Source organism: Parus major, chromosome 1 (genome assembly GCF_001522545.3).
Source record: "Parus major isolate Abel chromosome 1, Parus_major1.1, whole genome shotgun sequence".
In the NCBI taxonomy this organism is placed as follows: domain Eukaryota; kingdom Metazoa; phylum Chordata; class Aves; order Passeriformes; family Paridae; genus Parus; species Parus major.
Window position 1 is genome coordinate 79,596,497 of NC_031768.1, and position 12,136 is coordinate 79,608,632.

Consider the following 12,136-nt stretch of genomic DNA (forward strand, 5'->3'; position numbering starts at 1 on the left):
GATTAGTTGTAAGCTTCATGGAAATAGCCTTGTGTTTTGCAGATTGTAAGTGCTTCCGAAGATGTCCTGGGTTCTCTCATGAGGTCTCTGCTGAATCCACTACAGAGTCAAAGCACAAACTCATGAGCTGCAGTTTAGACCACTTGGCTCTCTAGACTGGTGTCTACTCCCAGCAGCTCATAAAGCTCGGTCACCTTGTTATTTCAGTAGTGTTGATTTTCTTGTGGCAAAGGAAGGTAGGAAGGAATTACATCACTTCATTTAGAATTTAGACTGTAACAGACTTGGAAATAAGGACAAGAGTAAGAGGTGAATCCTTCTAAATTTGGAGATGGCTCAGATCTAAAGTTTGGTTTGGGAGAGCTCTGTTTTGCAATAAACATCCATAATTGCAGCATCAGTTATTCCAAAGTTTTGACAGTTTTGGCTGTCACTGGCTGCTGTCATGCCCCCGTTTCCCCCTTGGAGCTAAAGTCTGAATATCCTTAAGTTTCATTTTTTGCCTTTTTTTTATCTTCAGTTGCCACATACATGTGTCTAAAGATATTTTCATGTAGCTTGCATAAACACTTGCTGAGCTTTTCCTGTGTCTGTATGAGACATTCTCTACATATCCACTGATTAGTAGCTTCACAAGATAGAGTTAAAAGAGACAAGTGTCTCAGAAATGGCACAAAGAAAGCAAAAAATCAAAACAAGTCAAACCAAAGATCCCAGCCTTGAGGCTCCATGACTTTATGAAATATGTGCTTTATTAATAACTTGGGGGACTGATTCTTCAGAATTCAAAGAATCTCAAAGAATTTTGGCTCTTCATTCAATGTCTAGATTCGAGTTCTGGTAACAGCTAAGCAGTGACCAACTACCAGCAACAAGAGGTTTGAAACATTCCTTGAAACTAGAAACTTTTTCCCATGTCAAAGCATGCTCTGATCTCACCTGATCTTTAGTGCTGCATTTAATCTGTGTTTAAATACCATTGAGCTAGAAACTGGAAGAGTCTGGTAATAAAAAGCTCCAGGAAGTTCTGCCCTTTTGCTGGTCCTCCATATTTTTGAGCAGATGGTTAATTTGAAGCAGATCACATCAGGAGGTTTTGTAGCACAATATCTTCCTTCCCTTTCTTCTGTAGTGTTCTGTATGAATAAGAAAACTCCAGAGGGAAGATGATACGTGTGCATTTTTTAACAGGTCAAAACTGGGATTTTAAGAGAGGATAAGTTTGCATATGCAGATACTCAGATCGACTCATATCCAAGTATATATTATTAAAGAAGAATACTTACTTGATTAGTATCCAAATTAGTAAAGTAATATTGAATCCCAGACAGACAAACTCTTAGGGTAGATAGAAGAATTACCTGGGAGGTTTCTGAATGTACGTGACAAGTTATATAGTGTACCTGAAAGTCTCAGAGCTATTACTTACTCATATATTTTCTACCTTCACAGGTTTCGTTCAGGTTTGATTTTTTTTGTAGATTGATTATTCATTCCTCAATACCTCTGGATCTCCATTAAATTCTGTTTGGTGTCTGGATTTAGACATGATGGCATTACAAGGTGGTGGCCTTGATCTGTACATTTTATGTTTTTGGGCCTGATTCCTTGTCAGAAAGTCTCAGCAAATTTTTATACTCAGTATAAACAACATCAGAAGTAGCACATTTGCTTTTGTAAAAGAAAACAAGTGTTTTGTATACCCAGAGTTGTCTTTTATCCCTGGGTAATCCAGGGATTCATTTAAAATTGGTGAATATCTTAATAGTTTAGCAGTGAAGTTTTAGCTCTAAGCTTCTTTAAGCCTGAAGTTTTGTACTGCATAAGGAGATGATGGAGAAACATGTGCCCTGCACTGTAAACTTAAGAAATAAACTATCCACAACAGGAAAAGCCTAGGGGCCAAATTCTGAAATACTTCATAAAAAAATGGAAAAATTGTTGGAAGGGTGCCTGAGTAAAAAGTACGTAAGGACATCAAGAGCTAAGTTCATACTGTCAGATAAATACAATAAAAACAAAATCTAACATGATGACATTCTAATAAGATTTGTTAAATATCTTGTGCAAATAGTTATGAAACTTGTCTTTATGAGATGATTTGCAGAGCGTTTAGGGAAATTGTGAAGTATCTTTCTGGCAAACTAAAGAAATCCCTAGAGCTTATCTGCTCCTCATAGATGTAGAGTATCTAGCAGCTGTTTGATCAAGAATTTAAGTAAAACAAAAATAGACTAGATTAATATTGCAGATGTCTTTAGTACTTCCTTAGACTTGTTTGTTTGGTTTGGGGATTAATAGTTGTGGGGTCTGTATAAAAACCCTACGTAAACGCTGACTTTTATTTAAACTTTCAAATCTGACTTTTTTGGTGAGAAGGGAACACAGAAATTGTTACACTCAAGTTCACTAAATCCCAAGGTCTCCTTCCCCAGATACTTTAAACAGAAGGTGGCAGATCCCTCTAATAAGCAGGGTTTGGGGTTTTTTGATTCGATGGAAGTAAATTTACAATACATAATAAGCATGTACTGACTTTCACAGAGAAATGTGTTTTCTCCCATCAGAGACAGTGCTTCTAGTTTAGGTGCTAAGTCAGGTTAGAGCAAGGTCTAGGAACTTCAGGAGAACATCAAAATAAAACAAACAAAAAAGACCAGTGACACCTCCCCCCCTCCCAAACAAACAACAAAAACAAGACCTAAACAGAAGCTTTAAGCATGAATACAGTTAGCATGTGGACAAAATACTAGAGAAAATTAAGTGCCTTGCCTCTTTCTTTCCTAAAATTAAGACCATCTGGCTGGTGGGGCTCTCTGCTTTAGCCTGGCAAAATACAGTGTGTGCTGGTAGGGCAGTTCAGAGGGACACAGCGGCTCCTCAAGGTGGTGGTGGTCCGGCTGGAAAACCTGTTGATCCTCTGATTGTTCTTTCCATGAGTGTCTTACACCGAGAGCCAGCTGTCATGAGCCTGGAGGTGGCCTATTGTTTTGCTTGGGGATGACTGGACCTTTTTGTGCTGTTCAGTTTCCTTGTCCTATGTTTGTTAATTCTGTGCATTTCTGCTTGGCAATGTGTCCGTGTACCCTTGTAGGAACTGGAGAGGCAGCCTTGGGCAGAAACATTGTTCTGCTTTTTATTCCTTCAGGGACAAAGGCTTGCATCCTGAGCATCTTGAAATGTTGTGATTCGTTTTTTTTTGCCCTGAGCCAGCAACTTGAGATGCATAAATTATATAGGCTGAATATTGCTGGGATTGAAACATTTTTATTTTCTCTGCTATGGAGAGCTGGACTTGTTGGTCCCTATGGGTTCCTTGCAACTTGAGCATTCTATGACTCAATAATGTGCCTGCTGGGGTGAAAGGGTAGTCAGCAAGTTTTTTGCCTTGGTTGAGCTACAGAGGAAAAGAAATGCTGATTAGTCTCTAAAAGTTTACCTTTGTAGTGCATCCGTAGCAGCAATAGAGTAGTAGTTAGACTATTACAGACCTGCTAGAAAACAAATGAAGAATTTTCATATTATATATTCAGCAATTTGTTTTATGCCATACTGTGTGTTTTTTACAAGTATTGGTCTATTTACAATCCTAAGACAACACTACATTAAAAATTTGCATTTTCTTGTGGTGCAAGAGTGAAATAAAGGAACATGTAGATTTTATAGGCAGGAATCTCATAGATCGAGATCTAAAGAAAACAAAGATAATTTTTAACACTGAAAGCAATTTAACAACTGAGATTGCAGGGAGTGAATTAGCAAATGCTGAGCTACAGACTCAGGGGAATTAGTGGGTGTGGGTTTATGGTCTGTGTTACAGAGGAAGTTAGACCCCAGATGACCAGAATGATCCTTCTTGGAACTGCAGCTGCCCAGTGATACATCCTGCAGTGTTATGGTGTGTTTTTTCCACTATCTAGACTGCAGGTGTCTGAGGTTGTACAGCAGCGAGTATGTGGCAAGGGAAAGTGAAGAGTTTGGGATATTTTACTGCAGCTGCTTGCTGGGCTGCTTGTTGGAAGTTGGCTCTGCTGTGGAAGAGCTTTGGCTGAAGCCATGGGTGTGTGAGGCATGGTGGTCTTGCCTTGATCATCCTGGAACCCCAGATACTTAAATCATTCTCCACGGTTAGGATTTCCCCACATTCAAGATGTTATGATGTCTGCCAGTTCAATTAGGATAGCTGCAAGGCCAAGTCTCTTAACAGGAAAAGCTTTCAACCAAAATCCAATCTGTAAAATAACATGAAACAGAGAAATAAATAGAGACATTTAAAAAAATCTCCAAGCCTTTGAGGCAGAAATGTGTTTAAAAGAATAACTCCATGTAGTAACTTTTTTTTTTCTCTGAAATTTGCTTCTTATGGGATTAATTAGTTAAAACAGGGATAGCCCAGTGTTACAGAGTTCACCTCCTATGAGTCAGACTGAAGTCTAGCTACTATTTTTTGGCTACCTTTACATAGCATGCCTGTGTTTGTCATCACTCCGCTCCATTTTCTAATGTCAGAATGAATCATTTTAGGAATGTTTGTATCAGTTCTGTGTGAAACCAGACAAGCTGCAGCTTACTGAGCTTCCAAGGTTGATATTTTCTTTGTCAGTTGACAAAGTTGAAAACATTTTATTTCTTTTTTCTCTTTTTTATTTTTTTCCCTTTTACAGGAGGAAAAATACATTGGTTGTGTTTAGTTCTTTTTTTTCCCCCTCACTTCTGCCTCTTTTCCACATATGCCAAGTCTCTAATGTGTTTCTCTTGATCTGAGTACGGTTTCATTGAGTCTGGAGCAAGGATGGACTGGTGAATCAGGGGTTGCTGTGCAGCTGGTTCACCCTGGCAGGCAGGAGCATGGAAACAGGGTCTCTGCACTGTTTGCAGTCCCTGTCAGGATATCTGCAAATCCATATTAGGATCATATCATGGCTTTTTTCCTCAAAGTGAAAGACTTCTTTGAAGGAGTTTCCTTTTATGTGAACAAATCCCACATCAAGCTTTTTAATTCCCCCAATCAGATGCTTTGCTCTTTCAGCTGTAGCACAGATCTTTGTAATTTTGGTCACTGTTCAGGCCACCTGCTGCAGTACCAAATACAGAAGGTGATGTTTACTGTGGTGCAGTTTACTTGAGAGCAGTATCTACACTGGAACTTGTAAGGAGCTTTATTTGCAGAGCCATTGGGGGTATGTAACTTGGGCATCCCTTTTATCTCCTTTCTTCTGATAACAGATATTCCTCAGTGTTACCCTGGTGCATGCATTTGCATTTCTGTGATAGTCGGTAATCAAAAGTTAACACCTCTCTAAAGAGGCTTCACAGTCCTTATGATAGAGGTAGACAGAAGAACTGGAAACATTTAGGAATTAAGTTTCTATTTTCTTGATAGTTTGCTGTTGTCTTACCCCACTCCCTGTACCCCAATGCCTAAAAAGACTGTTTTAAAGTACTGAATAGTATTTAATAACATTGAAATAACTTCAGTAAGGTTTGTCTTGTTTCTTGTTCTGGACAGGATTTGAAAGAGTGATGTTAAATATTCAGGGTACTCTAAGCTAGAAGCACAGATTTTCATAACATAGTTTTCAATTGCTTTGTTCTGGGCTCTCATGCACAGATTTCTCCATTGCTTTGTACTGGTATAGAATCACAGAGTCACATAGGTTGGAAAAGATCATTAATCCAGCACTGCCACGTCCACCATGTCCCTAAGCACCACATCTGCATGTCTTTTGAATATTTCCAGGGATGATGACTGCACCACTTCCTCAAACAGCCTGTCCCAATGCTTGACCAGTATTTTGGTGAAGAAATTTTTCCTAATATCTTATCTAAATCTCCCCTGGTGCAACTTGGGGCCACGATACAGTGGATATAAAGTAGAACTGCTATGATCTAACAGTAATTAGTTTGCTCACTTTGCATTCATATAAAAGCAAGGCAGAGGACAACACAGAACCGTGATCACAATATAAAATTGTTAAATAAAATATATTTCAAGTATGTATTAATCTAGTAGTGTATTATAAATTAGTTGAATTATTCAGTTTATCTTGGAATAGAGATAGTAGAGCTATGGTTACTGGTGAATGTAATTAATTTAGTGATTTAGAAGCATGAAGTTCTCCAGGGATTGTTGCACAATCCCTGTGTGATAACTTGCATTTGTATTCCAAGTTAGCTTGAAGAAGAAAATGAAAAAAATATATGGAAAGTTGTTTTTTTTATCAAGATGTAGAACAATCTGTATTCTCTAAATTTTGTCTACGTATCAAACACTATAATTTAATTGAATGTGAAAATATATACAAAAATAGGCATTGTTAACTGAGGAAGTTCTTCCATCTTAATGCCAAGAACTTAGTTTGGTTTCTCTGAGGTTGTAAATCTGCACAGTTCTATTAAATAATTTCCTGTGGCTTCCAGTTGTTTTTGGAGAAGGGCCAAATACTGGCAGATAAGCTAATTAATGTAGACATTCATACCTGTAAAATCTTTCACTTGTTAAAGGCATAGATCACTTGAGGTTAAAATAAGATGAACATTACTTCATGTAATTACAGTATCTGCAGCAGTTAATTTGTGTATCATAGCATTTTAATCAAATGAGTGCAGCAAACAAGTTCAAAATGTGGAAAGAATTACTGAAAGGCACTTGTGACCTTTAGTTTAATGTTCTCTACTCTCTCTTCTCATTACAGACTATTCAAGTTATTGATTTCCCTTTTTGGAAAACAAGGTTGATTTAAGGAAAAGGACCTAAGATAAAGGTGTTTTTTTTAAAAATTTTGTGATTGACTAATCTTTATAATTTTCCACTGGACAGTGTACTGGCAATGAAGGAAGAGTAAGGGGCAGCATGTAGTCCTCTATATATATAGTACAGTGGATTGTTTAGGGTAAAATTTAACCTAAATTTTAACCTGAATTTAACTCAGGTTAAAAGCTGCAGGGAGAAATCGAAATGTTATTTGCCAAAACACAGTTTCAAAATAATTTTAATTGGTTTTGCTCACAGCCTCAGAGAGGGCATGATGCATTTCTGAGGCCACTTTGCCACACCTTTATTTAGCCAAGGCAATAACCGCAGGTACTTGCACGTGATGGGAATTGTCTGGCTGGAAACGGTGAAGGGAGTCCTGGTGAACACCAAGTTGACCATGAACCCACAATGTGCCCTTGTGGCAGAGAAAGCTTCCTGAGCTGGATTAGGGAGAGTGTGGCCAGCAGATGGAGAGAGGTGACCCTTCTCTGGTAAGAGATAAACCTGGAGCTCTTTGCCCAGTTCTGGACTTCCCAGTACAAGAGAGACATGGATGTACTGAAGCACAAAGAGTCATGAGGATGAGTAAGGAAATGGAACATCTCTGATTATAAGGAGAGGCTGAGAAAGCTGAACTGAGGAACAAGTGAAGAAAATAGAATTAGTCTCCTCAGAGGCACCCAGTGACAGGACAAAACAAACTGATATATAGGAGATTTCATCTGGACCTAAGAGAAACATCACTTTTTCTCTGAGGGTGGCACAGGTTGTGTGCCAGAGACAAGTGGAGTCTCCATCTTTGGAGGCATTCAGAGTACAATGGGATGCCCTCCTCGGCCACCTGCTCTTGCAGACCCTGCTCTCACAAGGGGATCAAAGTAGCCCATCTCCACAGGTGCATTCTAGTCTCAGCTATCATACAATTCTGTGATTTCATGAAGGTTAAATATATAAGAGAATATTTTCATTGCACTTCATTACACATTCCCAGTGGTCTGTTAATAACACAGGAAAATTTACCCATTTTCATGATTAAGCTTCTGAAAAACTGCCTTTGAATATTTCTTAAGCTAGTGGAATTTATTCTCCAACAGTCTGGAAAAAGCCACCATTTATAGAGTCTTAATTGTGTTTACAGAGATGAAAGAGGTAAAATAAGTGTTCTGTGCAGTAAAAAAAAAAATGTAAATACAAATTTCAAAGATAAAATTATAGGCATATAGGAAAGTCTGAAAGTCAGAAGAGGCCTGTGGAGATCATCTGGTTCGACCTTCTGGTGCAAGGGCTGTGATGAGGTTATTCAGGGTCGTGTGAAGCTGAATTAGCAGGAGAAATTGTACCATTTCCCTGGCTGCTTATTCCATGATGCAGAACACTTTTCTTATATCCAGATGAAATTTCCCCTGAAACAACTTTTACTTCTGGTCTGTTGTCTTGTTGCCATGCACGGTGCTGAAGAGAGAGAGCACCTTCATCTTCTCTATAGCAGTTTTTTTAGTTACTGGCAGACAGACATCTCCCCAAAGCTTCTCTTCTGTGGGGTTACCCAAGCACATTTCCTTATTGACCCCTCTTTGAATGCCAGGTTATCCAATCCTCTCACTGCTTTGGTGGCCCTTTGCTGGATCACCCACATTCTTTCTCTCTCTTAAACTGGGGAATATTCACTCCGTGTAGCCCAGATGGGCATGTTTCTTCTGGTAAGATTTAGCAGCACAAGGAGGTTTTTCCAGAATGCTATGAGGATGTCTCATAGCTAGTTATAAGTATCAAAACAGTTTTCCTAAAGAGAAATAAATCTCACTTTTACTGGATAATTTTTCTGAGTAGTGCAGAAAAGAGTAAGTCATAAGGGTGAGGTAAAGTATAACAGGTTTGAACCTATTCTGGCAGGAGACAAGGTGGGGTGTTCTACCATTAACTTTGTGGAAGCAGGGAATAACAAACAATTTTGTGGAAGATGTGCTGAACTGGGACTCGGTGAACAGTTGGACTAAGAAAATCAGTCAACATCCTGTGAAAGAGAGAGAGCCCTGGGGTAGCCCAGCATGAAAAACCCTACAAAAGCCTCCAGAACAGACCTTTTTGCTGCCAGTATACAACTTTCCACCTGAGAGGCTGCTTACTTGCTTTTATATGGAGAATTAGTCTTGAAAGATACTGCAATAAGACAGCAAATACTGGCCTCATTGTGTGAAGTTTGTCTGCATCCCTTCCTTGATGCTGTTTTTCTTTGAAGACTAAGACTTGCTGAAATAATTGGGACTCTAGGTTTCTGTACTTCATTTTTATAGGAAAACTTGGAACATAATAAAGAGTTACATATAAATCTGCCTAGTAATCAGTAGTTGTAAAAGGAGTGTTCTTCCCCTTCAGGAAAATAGAGTAATGGGCTGGTACTTTGTATTCCCTGTTTAGGTTTTACAAGATGTAGCTAATACTAACCTTTTACCCGTGTCTCCTGCTAAATACAGAACTGACAGGAACTGATTCTCAGCCCTGAGGTCAGTGGTTTCACACTGCCCAGACTAGATTATCTTGGGAATACTTATGGCAAAGGTCCAGAACAGAGCCAAGAAATGTCTTTCTAAGTGTGGTGCATGAATATTTGGTGCATGGATTCTCTACCTGGGTCCCTTTTATTTATATTATAGATGTGTTCCTTGAATTTAAGCCCTTCCCTCAAAACTCCTGTTTGCCCTTAGTAGTTGAGTAAAAGTAGAAAAGGGACAGAACATCACCTGTTGGGTATTGGTTTCATGATAGAGCTTGGATTGATCATTAACAGGTTCTAAGAAAGGCATCAGAAGTCAGGACTAGTATCTCTTATCAAAAAGACACCAGTGGTGTTGGTTTATAGAAGGAAAGTGAAGAATCTTTTCTTGAGTAATGTTGCTTGTCCTGTTTATGTGTGCATCATTTGGTGTACCTGCAAAAGCTGTCCAGGCAGTGCATTTGAAATGGACTCCCCTTAGCTAGCAAGGAATCAAAGTGAGGGGGGTCCTTAGTCCTTGACTGGAGGTTTTTAAATACCATGGTGTGGATAAGATTGTAAGTGAAAACATTCCTGTGTAGGCAGTTACAGTCAATAGCCCTGAAGTGAGGGCATATGTGTTATAGAGTGAGAATGGTGGCTGCAATATGATTTTTATGATATTCCATGGAATCTGGTGCTTTTCCTTTGCAAACTGTAAGCTCTTGTGAAGTGCAGCAGAATCTCAGTTTCCATTTAGAAGAAAGGATCAGTTGTATGAGAATGGTCAACTTGAACATGTGGGCCTTGACATTCAAGAATCAAAAATGTCTTAAATGCCTTAAGACTGGTGGGGCAGTTCCTGATTTTGAATGATGTGACAATTTTGAATAGTAGAAGAGTATTTCCATTCTGTTGTTGGTATCCTTGCTGAGTACTTCTTAGTGAAGTGGCTGGTCCAAATCATACCCCCAAGCAAGCATCCAGACTCCTCTGTCACCAGAAGAAAGGGTTAAGTCTGAATGGATTCTAGGCATGCTTGGCTTCCCCAGCTGTGTTGATTATAGGCTTTGCTTCTTTAAGGGTACAGCTGTTGGTGTGGCTGTTTAGGAATGACCTATTTACACCAGGTTCTGTCTTAACAACTGTACTTTGAATGCATTTTGGAGGTTTTTTTTGTTACTCAGAAGTGGTGCTTAATATATTTAATATTTTTAGTGCCCTACAGATACCAAAGCAACGTTTGGGGTCCACCTAAAAGTAGTAGGAGACTGGACAGGTATGTAGAAAAACAATTCATTTTCAGAGACAAATGCCTTTACTTGAACTGTTCTCACTTTCTGGCTTCAGCACAACTGTTCCTTGACTTTGATGTATTCTCACTAGAGATTGTTCATGCTTGTTTTCCCAAAGTTGTTTTTATTACATTCTTGATGCAATCCCTGCTTTATTCAGATGTGCCATTTCTTCAAATAACATGTTTTTCCAACTACTAACTGATCTTCTATTGCACTGTAATAATTTTCAGCATTCTTCCATTTCTGCCTCTTTTTCTTGTTTTTGGGTAGCCTGCTACCCCTGTGCAGTGCAGTGCCTCTGTGCATAGTAGTGTCTGCAGAAATGCTGAAATGTGCAGCTCCCAGATAAGCGGATTTTGATGCCAGCAGTTTGGATGGCAGCCAGGTTAATTAACGCCTGTGGTACACTGAGATTACAGGTTTGCTTTCATGTTCTTCCATGCTCTTCCATCGCTCTTTGAATGTCCTCCAGACCAGGCGTGTAAGACAGCATTCCCCACAGAGGAGCAGGGCAATTTGGTGCTCCCTGTGACAGTTGTATACTCAAGTGCTAGTTGTCCTTATTCCTCAGTGTCTGACTTTGTTCTTGCTCAGCATAGCATTTCCTTGTAAGGAAAACAGATACACAGCAGTGTCTGGTTCATTTCTTATGAAGAAGTGTTCTCCATGTTAATTTGTATCAGCTTGTGTGTTTGTGGAATTGAGTCAAATGAGCTTGTCGCCCTAAAAGGGATTAGACCAATGCAGAGATAATAAGTCTTTGCATATTTGTTGAACTTTCTAGTCTGGCTACATACTTGCCTCTGCAAGACTTCAATAGGCAAAGGCTGAGAGGGCACTGCCATACGCACATGTGTTCTGTAATCCCCCTGATTTTCTCTTCTTGCTTGAAGTGTTGGCCAGACAGGGGCAGATCAGCCTCTGGTCTACCTCAGAGTGAAGGCTCTTTTGTTGTCTAGCATCATTCCTACATGTGAGATTGACAGTAGGCTATTTGAAAAAGTGGGATGGAGAAGTACTTGCTAAATGTTTTTTCCAAAATAAGTGGCATCTTTGCAGTTTTTTGATTACCTCTGTGGTGTGAATGCTCTTTTAGCATTTATGTATTATTCTCCCAAGTCAGTATCTATAGTCTCCACTGAAAGGAAGGTCTGTCTAGGTTGGACTGTGTGATATTCAGGACACCGTCACATTACAGACACCGTTTATTGCAGGAGTTCTGCTAAACAGAGATATCTCTCCCAGTGTCAAATGTGCTGTCGAAAAGCAGATGGTTTACTCAGCCCTTTATGCTGCATCAGTACCATGGAGCCCTGTTCTCACTCATTCCCTTAAGCCCTGTGACAATTAATAGTCTCTAATCTTCTGACTGTTTGAGGAAGGATTATTATATTTGCCACGTTCCTTATTATCTTTCTTAAGCATGCTCTAAAGGCTGCTCCTGCAGACAGGATATTAGACTGGAGGAGTTTTTATGAGACATACTGTCATTTGAGCTCTTTTCATGACCTATTCTCTCAGCCTTTATCCTATTTATTAAAATTCTCTTTTGTATCGCCATCTCCCATCCCTAACAGTTCATACCTGACGCCAAAGAGACTTGACGAT

The 12,136-nt window shown here is 39.3% G+C and overlaps 1 protein-coding gene across 2 annotated transcripts in view; it reads left to right on the forward strand.

Moving 5' to 3' along the window:
- Nucleotides 1–12,136, forward strand: part of NOX4 (NADPH oxidase 4) — a 110,462-nt gene that overhangs the window by 31,824 nt on the left and 66,502 nt on the right. For both annotated transcript variants that reach the window (XM_015644620.2, XM_015644629.1), the window contains one exon: nt 10,449–10,509. In XM_015644620.2, coding sequence (XP_015500106.1) covers nt 10,449–10,509 — 61 coding nt within the window. The remainder of the gene's footprint in view (nt 1–10,448; nt 10,510–12,136) is intronic.